The sequence below is a fragment of the Papaver somniferum genome, chromosome 2 (genome assembly GCF_003573695.1).
Source record: "Papaver somniferum cultivar HN1 chromosome 2, ASM357369v1, whole genome shotgun sequence".
Classification (NCBI taxonomy): domain Eukaryota; kingdom Viridiplantae; phylum Streptophyta; class Magnoliopsida; order Ranunculales; family Papaveraceae; genus Papaver; species Papaver somniferum.
In genome coordinates, this window is record NC_039359.1 from 89,419,196 (window position 1) to 89,441,409 (window position 22,214).

The 22,214-nt window shown below is 36.3% G+C and overlaps 1 protein-coding gene and 1 pseudogene across 1 annotated transcript; both read left to right on the forward strand.

Moving 5' to 3' along the window:
* Nucleotides 1–8,479: 8,479 nt before the first annotated feature.
* Nucleotides 8,480–10,185, forward strand: LOC113348350 (probable sugar phosphate/phosphate translocator At5g25400). The gene has a single exon (XM_026592074.1). The coding sequence runs from the start codon at nucleotides 8,672–8,674 to the stop codon at nucleotides 9,719–9,721; it is 1,050 nt and encodes a 349-aa protein (XP_026447859.1). The 5' UTR covers nucleotides 8,480–8,671; the 3' UTR covers nucleotides 9,722–10,185.
* A 3,264-nt stretch (nucleotides 10,186–13,449) lies between these two features.
* LOC113351586 lies at nucleotides 13,450–21,487 on the forward strand (annotated as a pseudogene).
* The last annotated feature ends 727 nt before the right edge of the window (nucleotides 21,488–22,214 follow it).

Genomic DNA, 22,214 nt, shown 5'->3' on the forward strand with positions numbered 1-22,214 from the left:
GATTTGCGCAAATCAAAAATCAAGTTCTTCAAAACTGTGATTAAAAGGGAAAAGAATGTTGTGCATAACTCTTATTTCGAAAGAATAAGCAAAAACTTGGATTAACAAATAATTCCTCCCCTCACGAGATATATCCAGTCCTATATTGGATTGGAATGATTATGATTTGTAATCTTGTTGTTCATGATTCTTTCGTCTATCACTCTTAGGCAAGAATCATGATTTTCGAGAGGGTTGTGTTGGAATGTGTATGTTAATTCTCTAGGAGTTTTTGGCTTTTGTTTATTCTCCGTTTGTACCGTTATTGTTCATGTACGGTTATGACTCTTTAAAAGACTTTTTCTGGTGATAACCTAATTCTGTTAGGGTTTGGTAAAAGGTCGTTTTAGGAAATTCTTCATCTTCATTCTTTTAAAATGAAGTTTCTCCTCTTCTGGATGATCATTTCATTTATCTTCTCTATCATTTCCTCCTCTAGTCTTTCAAGCAAAGAAAGTGATGTATGGATTGTTTTATTTCCCTCTAAGAAGATTCGTTTTGATTCTTCCGATAATGAGATGTGTTAACCATGAATCTTGTCTTGGATCAAGTACGTGCCCTGAAAAGTGAACTCTAAGCTTCCTCCAAAAGACTTGAAGAAAAGGTGGATAATCTTGAATCCAGGATTGATCTAATCGAAGATGAGCCTGATGAATATAGGAAATATGAGAATAATTTTCAAAGTAAGTGAAATGCATCATAGAAGTTTGTTTGTTGCCTAGTTTGTCTTCTTTTTGGTTTAGTTGGAAGAATAACTAGTGCTTTGAATAGCAATGATTGTGACTAGACATAGCTATTATTTTTCATCTTCTTGTTTTTTTTAGGTTTATTGGTATTAAATTCTAAAAATATTTGGAGGATGATGTTTTTGCAGTATTAATCTTTATGATTTGTTATATTGCAATTTGTGATGGGATTGGTGTTTACTACCGTGAACTATGTTTGTCACATACTTTGTCAAAAGTAACGTCGTTCGTGGTCGGTTAAAATCTTGATGGAAGATAGGTTAAAATCTTTTGTTTTCAAGGATTATGTCAATTAATTGTCAATTATCTTGATGGAAGATAGGTTAAAATCTTTTGTTTTCAAGGATTATGTCTATTAATTGTCGTTATGCAAATAGTGATTGAAGATAGAATGAATCCTTGTGTATTCCGCAGTATTGATCATCCCTGATCCATATTTTATGTATTACTGTGAGGCTCCGTAATGTATCTTATGTTGAGCACTATACAAACAAGTTGATTTTTTTTAGCTTAGTTGGTGTTCCGTGAGGTATGTTATGTCGAGCATATTGAACTAAATTAATCATCTTGTTTGATTATTTAGTTATTGCTCCGTAAGTTTTCTTATGTCGAGCAAAAAAAATGACAATTAAATTGATTACTTTTGTGATTAGTTTGGTTGTGTATTCCAATTAGATTAATTATGGGTTCTCTTGTAATTAATCTAGTTGAGTATTTTCGTGTCTCCATAAGTTCTCTTATGTTGAGCACAATCAATTGAATTGATCACTTTTTGTGTTTAATTTGGTTGCGTATTCCGATTAAATTAATCATGGGTTTACTTGTGATTAATTTGATTGAGTTTTTGGATATAGGAAATCATTCTTATGGTTTTTGGTGTACAATAAAAATCCTTATTTTCTTTCGAAATTAAGGTCGCTCTTGTTGTTCTTTCGGGATTGACATCAAATGGGGGAGAGTTCTTTTGAACTTGTGCTTAATGGTCATATCTTGAGGGGTCTGCGGATGTGGAATTTTAGAGGGGTTATCTTGTATCTTTAAACTCCTTGATGAATGCATTTAGCTTCGGCTTTATGATTGCATCTAAATTAGTTGGTATGTATTTTTTTCCTTTTGTCATGAAATTTCTCTTTTGGAAATTTCATCATGATCCCGTTCTTGTACCTTTGCCAATTTTATTGACAAAAAGGGGGAGAATTAATATGTAGTTCACACTACAAATACATATGGTTTTCAGATCATTGTGTAAGGGGGAGTGGTTTCCATGTGAGATGGAGTATTGACTAAGGGGGAGTGATACATATCACCATAGCATTATTGTTGAAGTTGTGATACAATTGAACTTTGACGCTGTGTAATAATACTATGACATTGTATAACAATGATTGAGAATTATGTTTTCTCATTGTTATAGATACATATCTTCAACAGCGGTGATGCTAAACTTACAACCTTTGGGATCATTGGAGTACTTGGAAGTGACGAAGATTTCGAGGAATGTTGAAGAATAGACATGTGGAATATGAGGTACTAAAGTTTCTTTATCTTTTTTGTATTCCATATGTATTGATAATTTTGTCACTAAAATTGACAAAGGGGGAGATTGTTAGAGCATTGCTCGGTCGAACTCGCATGCGTTGCTATCTCAAACATGTTTGTCAATGTTAGTGATCAAAACTATAAGTCTTGATTTCTAGTATATTATAGCTAAGTCTCGGACTAGGATAAAAAGTTTAGTTGAGCTCAAGGACTTCATGGCGATTCATCAAACAAGTAGAAGAACTACTCAAGGAACCGGTGGAACTTCTCGACAAATAGGTATGTGAAGACTTGAACTTATCTATCACTCAAAAGTTTATATACTCTATCTCCTACTCTTTGAGACAATAATTCGTATGCTATATATATAGACTTGGATTATACACATTTGGTATTTCGAGCCGAATATACCTCGCCTATCTATATCTCGAAATATGTGTTGGTAAGCTTTTCGCTTCGATCAAGTTTATCTTTACCTAGTGAAGAAATCATGATATGTTTCAATCATCTTAAAAATTACTTTGACGAGAAACGGTGTAACAACTATATAACTTCCTCTAAGAATGTTTTAATGATTAAAATGAGAGTTTAGAATACATAACCAATGGTGGACATAAGCATTGTTGTGGAACAAATTTATGTATAAGTCTTATTCCTTGAACCAAAGTTTGCGAACTTTGTTGATCAAGAGAACCGGATGAATGGCATGAGCCAAGTCCGCTAACTCAGTATACCCAGTCCGCGAATTGGCGAAGTTCTCATACCCGAGAATTTCTGCTGGAGTTTGTAAACTCTGCCCGGTAACTTAAGTCCGCGAACCTAGTCTGCGAACTTGAGAGTTATATATCTGAAGATGATTTCTGAACTTAAACTTAAAAAGAATAAGGAATGTAATTTACAAACCGTGGCTATAGAAGTTCATGAACCGATTCAGGTGAATCAAATCATCTTTGCTTCAATTGTGTCTTGTGTAGTACATAATATTTCCTTGCAATTGAAAAACTCTCTAACTAGTTCATTTGAAGTCATTTGAACTAGTTATGGTGAAGAAGAACATGGTTGATATGAAATACTCACATGGCTAACCTTTTGGTTAACTATTGTTGAACCAACAAGTGCATACGTTTGTGTACGGTTAACAAACCTAGAAACGTGCATTGCAAGTGTGTATAACAAGCTAAGTTTTCGATCTAAGAGGTTGAGAAATATTAGCTTGAATCTAAATCAGGTTTTCATCTAAGGTAGATATTGATTGCTTTGTTACCAAGGTAACTTCATTGCAAACCCTGATTTGAAAGATTATATAAAGGAGACATCTAGTATTGTGCAAAACTAATCCCCACACCTTACGTGTGATACTAGTTTGCGTACTAGAGCCGTTTATCCTTTAACCTTTTGTTTTCTTCTTCTAAAACCAGGTTAACGACTTAAAGACTTCATTGGGATTGTGAAGCCAGATCGATACTAAATTTATCGTAGTTGTGTGATCTGATCTTGCATCTTATATCGTACGAGTACAATCAGATTGATTGACTTGAGATTGATATCTCCGATAGGCAAGATATAAAAAGTAGTCACAAACATGTTCGTCTCACTGTTTGTGATTCCGCAACATCTTGTTTCGCTACCATACAATTAAGATTGTTGTGAGATGATTGATAACTCTAGGTTGTTCTTCGGGAATATAAGACCGGATTATCAATTGGTTCCTGTTCACCTTGATTATTATCAAAAGACGGAACAAAACCTTTAGGGTTTATTTGTGGGAGACAGATTGATCCTTCGATAGACTTGTCTGTGTGAGACAGATTTGTTTATTGTCAAAGCCTGCGATTTTGGGTCTTAGCAACTCTTATTTGTGGGTGAGATCAGCTAAGGAAATCAAGTGCGCAGTATCCTGCTGGGATCAGAGGCATAGGGAGTACAACTGTACCTTGGATCGGTAGGAGACTGATTGGGTTTCAACTACAGTCCAGTCCGATGTTAGCTTGGAGTAGGCTAGTGTCTATAGCGGCTTAATACAGTGTGTGTTAAATCTGTACTAGGTCCCGTGATTTTTTTTGCATTTGCGGTTTCCTCGTTAACAAAATTTCCGGTGTCTATGTATTTCAATTTCCGCATTATATTGTTGTATCTTTATAATTGAAATAATACAGGTTGTGCATTTAGATCGTCAATTAGAATAATCCAACCTTTGGTTGTTTATTATCATTGATTGATCCTTGGATATTGGTCTTTGGTACCATCCAAGTTATTCCTTGTGTTTGATTAAAGACTCGATGATTTCTATTAGCTTGAGTAAATCAAAAACAAGAGAGAGATATTAACTCCTTGAGATATTTTTACCTAGATTGAGTCTGACTGTCTACTTGATTCTCTAGAAAGTATTTCGGAGTTAGTCCATACAGATTGCTAAGAGAAATATTGAGTGGTGTTGTTAGACCCCCGCTTTTTCACTAAGTATTAACAGGGCATATTTTTTTCTTATATCTTGTCAAATATGTACCATCAAGTCAGATATAATTTTAAACATGATTCAAACATCCTCTGGATCAGATGTATGAGTCAAGTTAGACCTTGAGTAGGATATCAACCAGGAAAGATAAAATAAATTAAGAACCTTATTTCTGACTCAGATAGAATTAGATTCAGATCCCGAACCAAATCCCAACAAACAAAAGTGTTAATACATTGTCAAAGGTTAAGTCTAATATTGATAATTCAATACTTGAATTCAACCTCAAAAAATGCATTTTTACTTAGACCAACATGTGGTTCAAGAAGTAGCTTGGACCAAAGATTGAATCAAAAAAAATTCATGAAACCATTCGGCGCAAATGAATTCCTGTAGTTAATATATTTTTTTTTGTAACTAGCCCATCATCGGAGATTAATAGTTGATATTCTTTTTAACTGTGTTTGATAACATGTAAAGTATTTCCATGTAATCAATATTGTGGGAGAGTCAAGGAAAGACTTTCGATGAAATTTCATGAAATTGAATTTAAAATATACTTTAGGCCATAGTTCTTTTTACAATTCTAAGAAAAAATATATTTTTTATCAAACGACTAAGAATGTGCTATTTCCGTGTAAAAATTGTTAATTCCATGTAATCAACCCCGCTTTAAATATTTCCAAAATCCAAATCACTAATAGTGGATTTGGACGCAAAATTTTAAAGATGGAATTTATGGTTCCAAGGTATTTGGTGGAATTACGTTTCTCACGGTACGTTTCGTTGTCCAAATCTCTGGAATTACGTTTCCGACGGGAATCACTTTTCCAGAAAATCCTCCATATGGAGTCCAACCCCTTCCTCCTAAGAGATTCTCCAATGGAATGTGTGTGAGAGAAATTGTCTTCATCCATGTAGGATACACTTTTATTTTTCCTAAAATGTATCTCCAACCCTAACCTCTTTAACTAACATGTAGATGACATGGCACATTTTTATGTAGACATCCTCTTGCTCAACCTCTTGTTTCAGAGGTTCACCAAGAGGATGTCTATCCATCCTAGATTCCTAATCAACATTTTTTAGTTAAAATTCCATTAATAAAAGGATTATTTCAAAACTAATATCCATTATTTACATGATTTTTTTATCTTCTTCTCATCCTTTCTTCCCCATTTGCTTTCTTTCCATTAACACTACCGAAATCAATAACTTTAATAGAAAACTGTTAGAACAATTGCCGAATTATGCATGCACAACAAATAAAATCAAACACGAAATAAATAACGTTATGGCTGAGTCGCGGATTTGATCGCTTTCTTTAAGACGTTTCGCGGCTCTGCCCAAGATTGTGCAAGCAGTTCTTCATTGGCGCATTGTCCCCAGGATAAAACAGCCGCGATCAATCTCTTACACAATCACTCTTTGCACGGTGAGAGGATGTGAAACTTCTATACTTCATTCTTGCTCAGAAACTCTTTAAAAAAACCAAGGATGATCACACACTTGTTTTCTTTCTCACAAAAACTCATTTTTCTTTGAAACTCAAGTAACATAAAAGAAAAAAACTCTCTCTAGAAAAAATGTTTCATCAATTCTCTAAATTCTTTTCATCAAAATATGATTTATAATGGTCAAAGAATTAAATAATATTAAATGAAATGCATTTATAAGTTGTTAATTAGCATCATTAACCAATTCAACAAAAAACGGTTTTTGACATTAAAAACGTAATGAATTTATTCTTTAAAGGAAGAATAAATGTCACAATAAATCCATTTAAATAAGACACTAATTTATTGGAAATTAATAATGTTTTTAAAACATATATTTCCAACACAAACTTTTTAAGCTCTAGACAGAGAGAAAAGATCGAATGGTGATACAATAACATAACTTTTATTTGTTGATTAAGCTTTGGAAATTGTTTACATATACATATTAGCAGGCGACGCAATCAAGTGTTCGCAAGGGGAAGATAATTGGGCTTACAAATTCTCAAGGAATTAATAAAACCAATTTTTCTGTCATATGTTTGAGATTGATGTGCTTATTCATATGCATAAATCAAGCCAACATCTTTCAATGTTTCCACGACCAGAATTAACACAACCATCAAAGAATACTATGATCGCCATACAATTGTAATCATGTTTTAGTACAACATTGGTTATATAATATCCATCGATAGGAAAAAAAATGTTCTCCGTGATCACTGCCACACAACATTGGAGTTCGGGAAAGACTGTATGTATCAACTAGCCTTAAAAATTAAAATAATGGAGATTATTACATTTTCTGATAGTACCAAATCAAATAAAATCATTAGCCGGAAGACAACTAGCCAGGAAAAAAGTTAATAGATAGGTGGGTTGGATAAAGATTTTTTTCCTCCTTGTATCTAGGAAAATCGATTGCCATATAAGATAAAGGATGTCTTCCGCCGTACAGCGATAAGAGCTTCTCCAATGGTGGTTGTGGATTTTTCATATGTGGCATCACTTTTAAGACATCCTCTAGGTATAAAATCCTAAATGTTAGGAGAAAATAAATTTTGTCTCCAACCCATAAAATGTTGTATCATCCTTTTACTTATTTGTAGACATACGATTGGTTAAAATTATTTCTTTTCTTGTTTTTAATGATTTTTACTAACAAAAATGTGACTAGGATGGGAAGACATCCTCTAAGTGAATGTCTAAAACTAGAGGTTGACCTAGAGGATGTCTAACTTTTTTTTTGCCACATCATCCTCACATCAATGGGTTGGAGATGATTTTTTGTAAAAATTGTTGTGTATCCTATGTGGATGAAGACTTTTTTATTCACACACATTCCATTGGAGAAGCTCTAAAGTCACTGGGTGATGCTATCAGCGACTTGAGTTCGAAACTCGCTAGCACCAAAAATTCTTTACCGATCAAAAAAAAAAAAAAGATGTCTTCCCATAGTGCCACGTATGAAGCTGACCACAAAACCATTGGAGAGCTCTAAGATTTGCTTGGAAACTTATCTGGGAATTTATGGACCCACTTTTTTAAACTCCAAATTCCCTATAAATGCTATTTTATGATTCTTAGGGCAATGACAAATAATATCATAGCTTTCCTTTGGATTATAAATTCGGATAAATTTTATGAATCCTATTAAGAATCTCAAACATACGATCCCTCTGGATTATAAATTCGGTCCGCGAGTTATAACCCCAAATGTGTCACTATCCGTCCACAAAAATCCCGCCAAAACAAAAGTAACACAAAAATCCCAAAAAACAAAATTTTGATGAAATCAAATAAAACCTCATAGAATTTGACGAAACCAATTTTTGGCTTCATCATAAAATTTGATGAAACCAATTTTAAAATTTGAGCTTTTTGTATCAATTTTTTAAAATTTGAGATTTTTGTATCAATGTAGTCTTAGATGTAGTTTTAATGAATCTTAACATTTGAGTGGGTTTTTATACCATAAATCTGATCACCTTGGAATTTTATGACTAATTTTGTTATAAATTTGGAGAAATTATGAATCCGGCATAAAAATAATCCCTCCAAGCTAACATCATGGTACATGGAACATTAGATAATCAGGACCAAACCAGAACTCGAGATATGTGCTCATCTGGATCTGGTTTACATTTGGTGGGGGCCAAATATCCTCGCTTCTCTTTTGTCGTGTCCAGTTCTTCCTCGTTCTTCCACAGTAAAAGCCAAACAGAAACAGAGTTTATGATCTTACTTGCCAACACTTGTGACTTGACTAATTCTTTCCTCCTTATCCTACGCGCACTCCCAGATCTCTCTTGACTAAACCCCTTTTCTCCAATCTCTTCATACCAATCTTCTTTCTCTGTTTCTCTACAGTTAGGGTTTTCTCTGAAAACAAAAAAATGGGGAAAGGATCTTCATCTGAAATGAGTGAAGGTGTAGTGAAGAAGATCTTAATATCATACGCTTACGTTGGAATATGGATCTTCTTAAGTTTCACTGTAATTGTTTACAACAAATACATTCTAGACAAGAAGATGTTCAACTGGCCATTTCCAATATCTCTAACTATGATTCACATGGGTTTTTGTTCTTCTCTAGCTTTCATTCTTGTTCGTGTTTTGAAATTAGTTGAACCAGTTTCAATGTCAAGGGAGCTCTACATTTCATCCGTGGTTCCAATTGGTGCTCTTTATTCACTTTCATTATGGTTCTCAAATTCTGCTTATATCTATTTATCGGTTTCATTTATACAAATGTTGAAAGCGTTAATGCCTGTTGCTGTTTACTCAATTGGTGTTCTTTTCAAGAAGGAAACTTTTAAAAGTGAAACAATGGCTAATATGCTTTCAATTTCGTTTGGTGTTGCAATTGCTGCTTATGGGGAGGCGAAATTCGATACATGGGGTGTGATTTTACAACTTGCTGCTGTTGCATTTGAAGCTACTAGATTGGTTATGGTTCAGATCTTGTTAACTTCGAAGGGTATAACTTTAAATCCAATTACATCTCTTTATTATGTTGCACCTTGTTGTTTGATGTTCTTGTTTGTTCCTTGGGTAGTTGTTGAATTTCCTGTTTTGAGAGACACTTCTAGTTTTCATTTCGATTGGGCGATTTTCGGTACGAATTCTTTTTGTGCATTTGCTTTGAATCTTGCCGTGTTTTTGCTCGTGGGGAAAACTTCTGCACTTACTATGAATGTAGCTGGAGTTGTCAAGGATTGGTTGTTGATTGGGTTTTCGTGGTCAGTGATTAGAGATACAGTGACACCCATAAATTTGGTTGGTTATGGACTTGCATTTTTGGGTGTTTGTTATTACAATGCTGTGAAATTGAAAGCTTTGAAGGCGAAAGAAGGACAGAAGAAGCCTCCACCTGAGGATGAGGAGGCTGGGGAGTTGTTAGATGAAAGAGATGGAGAGAGAGTTCCAGGGAAGACTGATTCTTAAGATTGATTGCAGCGTCATCTTTATATAGATAGAATCTCCATATGTCATTAAACCAAAGAGAAAACAGCAGAGAAAATTAAAAGAAGAAGAATGCATCGATGGTTCCAGGAGGAGCGAGGAAAATGTGGCCGTGTTAGTGTTTCCAGCTCAAATGCGTACGCAGGTATCTGGTTTTGATATGTTTTATTGTAGTTGTAACTTTGTGTTCATTTTGGCTGTTGTTTCATCCACCAGAGATTGGATCCACATTGTATTACGGTTCTTGCTATGCTGACTGAGAATGCATCTGTAAGTGAGTGGAGAGAACCCGTGAAATCCGCTGGATGATATCTCTGTTTCTTTAAAATTATGGATGTTTACTTGTTTAGGATTCTCTTGGACGATAGTTAAATGTTTTTTTTTTCTTCGATTTGTAAGTTTGAATCCCATGGTCCTTTATCCAATTATGCATTTTTATTGCAAAATGTTGTTAGTGTCAATGGTATAGTTAGGAAAATAACGCAGTAGATAGCTTTCAAATTGCCGCATTTTGAACTGTGTCTCTTCTATATATCATTGTTTTCAACGAGCTTCTACCGGACTTCTTTTTACCCGACACCGGAATTGAATTATCCCGATCTTGAGACATCCTTTGAAATTTAACATATGCTGTCATCAGGAAATATATATGTGTGCCTCAGGTTAGTAAACCAGTAGTCTTGCTTCTAGGTTTCAGTATTGTTTTAACAGAAATCAGGTTAATGTATGCTGTCATTTTTTCGTAAACCAGTAGTCTTGCCTCAGGTTAGTAAACAAAAGTCTTGCTTCTAGATTAATGTATGCTATCATTTTTCGAGCTGCTAACTATTTTGTGCACCAGAACTCTGAAGTCTGCACTTGCTTTACCCAGAAGATTTTGGCTGAATAACTGTAGTTCTGACCAGTTGAATGCATAATGAAGTTGCAGACTGTAAAAAACTTAAGTTTACGTGGTAAGCCGAAAAAGAAGTGTCAATCATGTGATCTGTTCTAGTGCATTAGGCTGAAGGTTCTTTGATTAATGTGTGTGACCTGTAAGTTAGACACCTTTCCATTCTGATTTAAAATCTTCATGCTAGCGCAATATCTTCGGTGCCATGCTTGTGGAATAGAAATTACTGGGATTGCCGACTTTTGAAGTATGTCAATCTGATAGATGTTACTAGACAGGTTAAAGAAGATGCACGGTAGTACTTGACATCTGAGTTCTTTCACATTCTAATTTACAAAAGAAATCTGACCAGATTAGGTATATCTGTGTCTATATTGACTTTATAATATACATATAGTTTATTTTACTGGAAGTGCCAAATTTACATTAAGAACTGGCAAAAGTTACAGGCAATTGCACAATGGCCAACTTGATATTTTTGTTAACCAAGTTATCCTGTATGCAATGTATCTCGTCGTTTGCAGCCAAAATTTTCTTCAGGTTGGCGTTTCCATATGAAATTGGCCGCCTCGATCCATCCAGGGTGAACCAAGAATTTCTGCACCAAGCACCACATCAAGACCTTTTTGATGTTTCTTGGTGCAATCACCCTGCGAAATGACTCTGGAGTTGAAGTATGCATTATCTGGATCAAGTAACCGTGCCATTTCCATTGCATAACGCTGCTCACCCATCGTGTAAATATAGAGTTCAAACATGTTGCTGGCTTGTTTTAGGAAATCCCTGACAAATGGTCTCAGCTATGTGAACATGTGGATTAGATCCAATTGAAATAGGTCGTGTGAATCAATTTGGTTTTTAAGAAGATAATCTTCATCAGGTGATATGTGTAGGAAGTGCGTTGAATTAAGCAATGTGTGATCCAAGTCCAAGACCAAGATTAGCTTCTTGTTCTGGAACAAGGAGTTGAGATCCTTCAACCTTAGTCTGGCAAGTTCTTGAGTACCTACCCTTAAGTCTCTGTGGATGTAACTGAGTGGGACAGCAGAAGGATCATCATCGTCCACAACCTGCGCGCATTTGACACACATTCCCTTGATGACTGATGGATGTGCACACTCTTACCTTGGCCTTTTAATCTTCTGCGTATCTTCTTCTTCACAAATGTCTGCCGCTAGTTCTTCTTCTAGCAAAGCAGCCAACTCATCACTCGGATCAAACACATCAGTCGGATCTGGGTGGATGCGCCGATACGGTTTAGTTGCCATTTTTCGTCCCATTGTAAATTCTTGTTTTTTCTGTGTGGTAGTCCCCTTATAAAGGGAACGGAGGTGAGAAATTTATGATTTTCGACCGATGTGGGACAATAAAGAAACAATTCGTTTCTCGTCTCCTCTTTTTACGTATGAGTATGACCGGCTAATGCCTAGATATTTCACCACTTTCACTTTCGCAATTGCCATTTCTAGTTTTGCGATCCATATAATTCATCCTGGTGGTACTAGTAAATTTCTCTATGGAATATTTGCAAATAGTCATTCTCATTACCTATTCAATTCAATTATATGATGTGGCTTTTCTTTGATTGAGGTTGACAACTACAATTACCAGCATTACTGATTCTAACTACGAAAATTGACTTGACTAGCTAATAGGGCATGTGTTTCTACATTCGGCTTTTGCGTCACTCGGCGTATTCACGGTGGGTTTTCCACGGTGAGTATATCGTTTTCCTTCTATATTTGTGTCAACCTCATTTTAAATCTCCTTCACCTACTCCAAAGAAATTTTTCAACCGCAGACTAAATTTTTATTATGGCTTAAAAAATGCTCTTTGACTGATGGCTGATTTTGTGAAGGATAACAAACTTGGGCGAGACACAACCAGAACTCCGATACTTGTTCGTAGAAGTGTGAAAGAAAGTGTAGGTTCTGTGAAGAGAACTTCCGGTCACATTCTAAAAATGGAAACCATACTTCTCCGGTGCATCTACTAACTCGTAATGTCTGAATATCTCTATATTTTTCTTCCTTTAGCACACGGATGATGATATCAAGTAATGAGAGACTTTCTTTCTCACCATGTATAGGTTGAAATCAACCCACCACTGATTTCTCTTTCATTCTTGCCGTATAAGAAAGGTCGAGTACTGTTTATATTATTTTTTCTTTATATGTACAGTACAAACTTTGTCATTTTTGGAAAAAAAACACATATTGATTTGGTCTGCACATATATATGCCATGGTCAGTCATCAGTTCAGGTGTACCGCTTCGACATTTCTAACTTGACCAGTATAGTTCCATCCATTCTGATTTCGGATTCTGTCAAAACTGTTTTTTCAAAAAAAAACAAAAAAAATAATAATAAAAAAAGTAGAAACCATTCCAGGCGAAGAAAAGAAAAACCCTCGTATCAAAAGTATTCGTGCTGTGGCCCGAGTAGACTTGACTCGTTTGCGAATTTATGAGAAACAATAATACGGGCTGCTAGTCTGAAACCATAAGTGCATGTCCTACGCGCTTTTGATGTAAAAGCCTTTAGACCAGTAATAATACTGGCTGCTAATTTGGAACCACGCTGACTTCCAACATTTACTCGACTCCTCATGATAAATATAATGGTCTGTACTTTTAATTGTTTCTTCTCATTTCATATCATCCGATTCCTCTTCTTCTCAGTAGTAGTAGTCTTCTCTTTATCCACATACATTTTTATCAGTACTACTCTCTGAAACTCTTCGTTTTCTAGCTTGTCGACTAGACTAACCGTTCAATTAGTACTCATACCATACTATTGGTCAAGAAGCATCTCATCATGGTACTGGTGGCACTGGTGTTATCAGTTCAATCTTTGTTATCGTTGTCACAAGAAGTAGTACAAATTGATGGTATAAATAATGGAGGTGGTTTTGTCTACAATGGCTTTAAAGATGCAGCTTCTAATTTGAGATTTGGTAATGGCATAGCAGACATCACATCTAATGGACTATTGAGGTTAACCAACAACTTCAGTGGTTCGCATGAAATAGGCCATGCATTTTATTCACGTCCCTTGCGTCTTAAAAATATAGAACAAAATTCATCTACAGCACCAAAGAATAATAGACCCAACGGCACAGTTTTTTCCTTTTCCACTTCATTCATCTTCTCTATAGAGCGGGAAGATCCAAAGACACCGGATTCCGGTTCAGCTGGTGAAGGGATTGCTTTTGTTCTTGCACCTCAAGCAGAATTACCAGGAGTAAATGAAAACGGATATCTAGGCTTGTTTAATTCATCAAATGTTGGACGCTCTACGAACCATGTCCTCGCAGTTGAACTAGACACCGTCTACACGAAAGAATATGATACCATAGAGGGTCAACATATAGGAATCGACATCAACAACTTAAGATCCGAGAAATCGGAACCTCCAAAGTACTACACCGGCAGCGACGGCACGTACCGCAACATTAGCCTTACAAGTGGGGATCGCATTCAAGTTTGGATAGAATATGATAGCATGAGTAAGAAACTTAACGTCACAGTAGCTCCGATCACAGAGCCTAAACCGGAGATCCCTTTATTGTCTTACCGTAAAGATCTTTCAGCTATAATCTTAGACTCGATGTACGCTGGCTTCTCATCATCTACAAGTTCTGCTCTAACATCTCATTACATATGGGGATGGAGTTTCCGGATTAACGGAACAGCGCCACCCATCGACCTCTCTCCACTTTCTGAATCTCCTCGAAGAAAAATGGATGATCGAAAACAAAATATCTTTGGAGTTGAGTTGCCTATAATGATCCCAATTCTCGTGTTAACATTTATCCTTGGCATCATAGTTGTCGTAGGAGTACTATTCAGATATAGCAAGTCCACAGATGGGGTGGAGGATTTGGAACAAAATTATGGGAGGCTGAAATTCTCATATAGAGATTTATTTATAGCTACAAAAGGATTTAGAAAGAAGCAACTTCTTGGGATTGGAGGCTTCGGTATGGTTTACAAAGGCGTGTTACCATCATCGAAGACAAAAATTGCTGTCAAAAGAATCTCCCATGATTCGAAACAAGGCATGCGAGAATTTATATCTGAGATCATTAGCATTGGTCACCTTCGACACCGAAATTTGGTGCAACTGTTGGGCTATTGCAGGCGGAACAAAGAACTGTTGTTAGTGTACGATTTCATGCCAAATGGAAGTCTAGACAAGTTAATATTTCGCCATTCGGAGTCAACCTCAACATAACCAGTTCTCAGTTGGAACCAAAGATTTCAAATCATCAAAGGTGTAGCTTGCGGATTGATTTATCTGCATGAAGAGTGGGAACAAGTTGTGATTCATAGAGACATCAAGGCAAGTAATGTACTATTATATGGTGAAATGAATGCAAGGTTAGGTGATTTCGGTCTCGCAAGATTGTACAATCGCGGAACGAATCCTCAGACGACCAATGTGGTAGGCACATTGGGTTATATGGCACCAGAAATGACTAAAACCGGAAGAGTAACAACAAGCTCCGATGTTTTCGCGTTCGGTGCTTTCTTACTCGAAGTTGCTTGTAGTAGAAGACCAGTAGAGTTGCATAAATCGGAAACGTAGGGAGAAGTTATTGTTGATTGGGTCTTATGTTGTTGGAGACGAGGGGCAATATTACAAACAAGTGATCCAAATTTAGTGAATCAATATGTAAAAGAAGAGATGGAAATGGTCTTGAAGTTAGGGTTGTTATGTTCACATGATGATCCAAAGGCTAGACCAAGCATGAGACAAGTTCTGCAGTATTTGGAAGGAGACTTGCCACTACTTGAAACTGAGTTGTGGGCACTTTACCATGACGTCTCCACGATGACAATGAGTACTGTTGAGGGTGAAATTTACAGTCCTGAATCTCCTGATTGTTGGTTAAACTTCAACATAGAAGTCACTAACAAGTTGGTTAGGAAAAGATTAGAAAATTGATGTAATCCTAAGGGAATTAGAAGTCATCTAGTTCTAAGAAAAGGAAAGACATGTAATAAGGTAATAGGACTAGGAAAAGGAATTCATAGTTCTATATATATATGATCACCAAAGTTGTGGTTGATCATATGAGCAAGATTAGAGCTTGTGTTTAGTTTTGAGAGATTTTCTAAACATCAATAAAGAGAGTTGTCTTTATATAAGCTAAGTTTCATCTTGCAGTTGCCATTAATTGGTATCAGAGCTTGTTTCTGAGCCATGGAAAACGAAACCACCATTGTGGGTGCAAAACAGTTCACCCCACCATCAATACAAGTTCCAATCCTCAACGCCACAAACTACACAGTATGGGCCATGAGAATGAAGGTACTGATGAAAATCTACGAAGTTTGGGAAACAATTGCTGGTACATTAGACCCAGACAAAAACAATGTTGCCATTGGATTACTCTTTCAAGCAATACCAGAATGTCTTGTTCTACAAGTTGGTGAACAGGAAACTTCAAAGAAAATTTGGGATGCAATAAAGGCACGTAATCTCGGAGCTGATCGAGTTAAAGAAGCTCGTCTGCAAACCTTAATGTCTGAATTTGAAAGAGTGAAGATGAAAGACACTAATACTATTGATAGCTTTGCAGGAAAGCTATCAAAGATAGCCTCAAAAGTTGCGTCACTTGGACAATCCATTGATGAAGATAAACTGGTAAAGAAGTTTCTCAATAGTTTACCAAGATCCAAGTATATTCATATCATAGCTTCTCTCGAACAAGTCTTAGATTTAAAGAAGACTAGCTATGAAGATATAATTGGAAGATTGAAAGCATATGAAGAAAGAATCCTTGACGAAGAAAACAATGGAGAAACTCAAGGAAAACTCTTGTACACAAACTCTTACCAACAAAACTCTGCGACAAGAGGAAGAGGTCGTGGAAGAGGTGGTAGAGGAAACAGAGGCCGAGGAAGGGGAGGAAAGTTTAACTCACAAGATAGAACAACAAGTCAGAATGATCAAAACCAAGGGAAAGAAAAGAAGGATAGATCAAACATTATTTGTTACAGATGTGATAAACCAGGACACTTCTCCTCTGTATGCCCTGAAAGAATACAAAAGATGGAAGAAACAAACAAGAATGAAACAAGGAAAGCAGATACAACTATTTTCATGCACGAAGTTGTATTCTTAAACGAAGGGAACCTAACACCAAAGAACTACGAATCAAAGGATGGAGAAGAAGGAATATGGTATTTAGATAATGGAGCCAGCAATCACATGACTGGTAAGAGACACAACTTTTCTGAACTCAATGAGAAAATCAAAGGACAAGTGAAGTTTGGGGATGGATCTTCTGTAGAAATTGAAGGGAAAGGATCAATTCTATTTCAGAGCAAGACCGGAGAACAAAAGCTTGTCACAAACATCTACTTCATCCCAGACTTACAAAGCAACATTCTAAGTTTAGGACAAGCTACAGAAGTTGGATGTGATGTTAGAATGCGACAAGATTATCTAACAGTTCATGACCCAAGTGGAAGACTTTTAGTTAGAGTCTCACGCTCACAGAATAGACTCTACAAGATAAGTCTCATGATTGGAAGGCCATTGTATCTGAATATGAGACTGGAAGATCAGACATGGAAGTGGCACGCAAGGTTAGGACACATAAGTTTCAGAACCTTAAAAACTATGTCTCAGAACAAGATGGTTCGAGGGCTACCATAGATAAACGATGAATCAAGGATCTGTGAATCATGTTTAGTTGGGAAACAAACGCGTCAAGGTTTTCCAAAAGCAACAACATTCAGAGCCTCAAAGCCATTAGAGCTTCTTCATGCTGATTTATGTGGTCCTATTACACCACGAACCCTTGCAAATAACAAATACATATTTGTTATTATAGATGACTTCTCAAGATATATGTGGTCTATTCTTATGAAAGAAAAGAGTGAAGCATTTGAAAGATTCAAAGCTTTCAGAAATATGATAGAAAAAGAGTTAAAAGAGGAGGTCAAAATGCTTAGAACTGATAGAGGAGGAGAGTTCACTTCCTTAGAGTTCAACAAGTTCTGGGAGTCAAATGGAATCAAAAGGCAACTCACAGAACCATATACACCACAACAAAACGGAGTGGTGGAGAGGAGAAACATGACTCTAATGGAGATGACAAGAAGTTCTTTAAAGGCTATGAAGGTACCTAATTATATATGGGGAGAATTTGTACGACACTCCACATACCTAATAAAAAGGATACCTACGAAAGCTCTGAAAGACATGACTCCATATGAAAGCTTGCGAAAGAGAAAACCAAACATAGATCATTTAAGAGTGTTTGGTTGCAAAGCATACGCAAAAGTTGATTCTGCAACTCTTAAGAAACTGGATGATCGATCTCAGACTCTTGTGAATCTAGGAATTGAGCCTGGACCAAAGCTTACAGATTATTCAATCCAACAACGAAAAGAGTGATAGTGAGTCGAGATGTGGTATTCGATGAAAAATCAAACTGGAACTGGAAAGAAACTAATGATGGACCAAGTAGGGATCCAGGAATGTTTCACATAAGATGGGGTCAAGTAATTGATGAAGGCGAAGGACCCATAATCATCAATACCAATGGAAACAATGATTTTAATCAAGAAGAAGAAGAGAATAATGAAAACACTGAGAATAACGAAGAAGTAGAAGAAGAAGAAGAAGAAGAAGAGATCGATGAAATAACTCAACCCATTCCACTGCGAAAATCAACAAGACAGATACAAAAGCCACAGTATCTGGAGGATTATGTTCTTCAAGCTGCAGAAGAATGTGAGATAATGCTACTTTCTGTTAATGATGAACCAAGGAATTTTCAGGAAGCAAAGGTCTCGACTAAATGGACACAAGCATGTAGAGAAGAAATTATTTCAATCAACAGAAACAAGACTTGGTTTCTAGTTGATAAGTGGCTTATCAACAGATTTGTTAGAAGTCCATCAAGGAGTAGATGGGATTCAGATTAAACAAGAAGCTTATGCAAGGAGAATTCTGAAAGAAGCAGGACTTGAAACTTGTAATCCAACTAAGATACCAATGGAGTTTGGACTTAAATTTTCAAAGGCACAAGAAGAAGCTGAGATTGATCCAACGAGTTATAGAAGAAATGTTGGATGCCTTAGATACTTGTTACACACAAGACCGGACTTGGCTTTCTCTGTGGGAGTAGCAAGCCGTTATATGCAGAGTCCACGCAAGTCTCATGGTGATGTAATAAAGCAAATATTGAGATATCTAAAAGGAACAATCAGGTATGGATTGAAGTATGGTCGAGGAGGATCAAAAGGAATTGTTGGGTATAGTGACAGCAGTCATAATCTTGACCAAGATGATGGAAAAAGTACAACTGGTCATATATTTTATCTAGGAGAAGCACCTATTACATGGTGTTCACAGAAGCAAGACACTGTAGCCCTCTCATCCTGTGAAGCTGAGTTTATGGCTGCAACAGAAGCAGCTAAACAATCAATATGGCTTCAAGAACTGTTGGGTGAAATCAAAGGAAGAGAACCTGAAAAAGTTCTCATCAAGATTGATAATAAGTCTGCAATTGCACTCACTAAAAATCCAGTGTTTCATGAGAAGACAAAACACATTCACAAAAGGTATCATTTCATACGAGAATGCATCGAGAAGGAGGTCATTAACGTTGAACACATACCAGGAACTGAGCAGAAAGAAAATATATTGACAAAGGCATTAGCTCGGATCAAGTTTGAAGAAATGAGACAATTGATTGGAGTACAAGATATGTCACGGGTAAGGTTGAAGCTTAACGGGGAGAATGTTGGTTAAACTTCAACATAGAAGTCACTAACAAGCTGGTTAGGACAAGATTAAGAAATTGATGTAATCCTAAGGGAATTAGAATTCATCTAGTTCTAAGAAAAGGAAAGACATGTAATAAGGTAATAGGACTAGGAAAAGGAATTCATAGTTCTATATATATATGATCACCAAAGTTGTGGTTGATCATATGAGCAAGATTAGAGCTTGTGTTTAGTTTTGAGAGATTTTATAAACATCAATAAAGAGAGTTATCTTTATATAAGCTAAGTTTCATCTTGCAGTTGCCATTACTGATAGTGTGTCTGTATGCATAAGTAATGCATCATCAGTTGCAGAATCCTTCCTTTCTGGTCCACGATAGTCAGTGATAAAAAACAAGTGCAGGGGCTTGAACTACTAGCACCTTAAAGTCCGCCTCCTAAGTTATATAGTTAGACTAGTGTTTTCAAATTATATTCGTGTATGTACCAAAAAAAAAAAACTGTTGTTCAGTACATGGTTGGCCGGTCCGTACGCCATCTGATTTGCATGCTGGGTAAAAGTCCACAGTAATGTATATTGTGAGTTTTTTGGAACTACTCTATTCCTTATTCGGTCAGTCAATGTTAATGTGGCCAAAAAAAAAGTTATTGTGGCCATCTTCTTTTTATTTTTCTTTTACAGTGACAATACAATATCACTAGAAATACTACTTTTGGCTACAGCTGAAGCTTGTTAACAAATCTTTGCATTGCAAATGGATTTGGAGATATGGGGTAGACAAGAATGCTTTATGGAGGAAGTTGGTACATCAAAAATTTGGAGGTAATTTTGATGTTTTTTTGCCTAACTCTTCTACTAGGTCTGTTGGTCATAACTTATGGTTGGGGATCCTAAAGTCTAACGACCATATTCTTCATAACTCTAAATTTCAAATTAAGAGTGGTAATAAGGTACTCCCTCCGTTCTTTTTTAATAGGCTGGTTTGTTTTTAGAGAAATTTAAGGAAATTAAGAGCACTAATCATTGAAAGTGGTCCTCATGACACTCGTCAATAAAAGAAGTGAAGTGAAATGGTTCCCATGACACTTCTCAGCAAAAGAAGTAAAGTGAAATTGTCCACATGACACTTGTCATCAAAAGAAGTTAAGAGAAAAGTGGTCCCAGAAAATTAAAGTAACATTTGACTTTCTCAATTAGAAAACCAGCCTATTTTTTTGAAACATTTATTTATAGAAACCAGCCTATTAAAAAGGAACGAAGGGAGTAATATTTTTGAAGGAAAAATGGGTTGGTGACCAGCCTCTACAATTTTCTTTCAAAATATTGTATAAGCTTTCGGAAAAAAGATGCTACAATCAAGGATGTTATTCATTCTTCAACTGCTTGGGATTTTGGTTTTCCAAGAAACTTGAAAGAACATGGGTTTGGAGATGTTGTTAGATTGATTCAACTTCTTGGCGATCCTACTTCCATTTTGGGAGATGTAAATGAAGATGATGAGAGAATCTGGGATGCAGCAGGAGGTGAGTTCAGTGTTGCTAACTGTTATACTTCATTAGACGTGGATGGGTTTCTTTCTTTCCCTTATAAGCAGCTATGGAACAACAAAGTCCCTCTAAAGGTCTCATTTTTGGTCTGGACTTTGTATTTCAGTGGTGCACCTACTCTTGACTTTATACAACAAGATGGTAAAACTAATAATAGCATTTTCTTATTCTGCAATATAGACCAGGAAACTAATATGCATTTGTTCTTACACTTCAAAGAGACGGTTAGGTTGTGGAACTATTTTTTCACTAGTTTTGGTATCAATTGGGCTTTTGCTGATTCCGTAAGGGATACCCTTTGGGAATTTCCTAATAAGAAGAGTAGGGTCATGGTTAAGAAAATTTGGGGCATGCTTCCCTTTGCTATCTGGCGGACAATTTGGAACGAGAGAAACGGGAGATTGTATGGCGGGAGAAGAAGAAACTGGGAGCAACTAATCATTTCTGTTGAATGCACTATGTTTAATTGGGAATCTATTACCAAACTGTTTGATGGTTTTTCACTCATTACTTTTATTTGTAATTGGGATGCTGTTGTTAGCAATAGCAACAGTTAGCCGAATTTTTTGTATATTGCCTCTTTAGATGTCACTATTTTGGTGACGTCTATTTTTTTTAATTAAATTTTCCCTTTCCTCGTCAAAAAAATAATACTACTTTTGGCTAGAAATAAATCTCAACTTTGAAATTAAGACCACATGATGTCATTGGAAAAATCTTGTACCACTAGGATATCTTATCATAGTTTCAAAAAACTTGGACTATCTTTCTCTACAAGCTAGAGATGATTATGAATGGAATGGGTCATTTTTGTCTCTTCTTCCATAATTGTGTTTCTTTAGTTATACGGGTAGATTTTCTTTTGATGGAGAGTCGTGTTGTCAAGAACCAGTAGTATTGCAACGGTTACCTATGAGTGCGGACAACGTGCGGACACAAATCGACTATATCCTCGCAATGAGGGAAGATAGACAAGAGTGCTCCGATTGCGAGGTCCTACTGGGAGCATCTGTTAGTCGTCCAACATAAACTCCTAGTGAATGACTTCTTTATCAAGACGTGTTGCCAACAGAAAAGGTACTAACGCACCAGGAACTAAATGGTGGAATCTCAAGGAGGATACCACGCGTGCCTTCAGAGAAAAGGTTCTTTCTGATGGTGTGCTATGTTCAGCGGAACACATATGGAAAGAAACTGCTAGTCGTGTTCAACAACTAGTGGTGAAAGTGCTAGGAGTATCAAGAGGAGGAGAAAAACGCGACCCCAAAGACGCTTGGTGGTGGA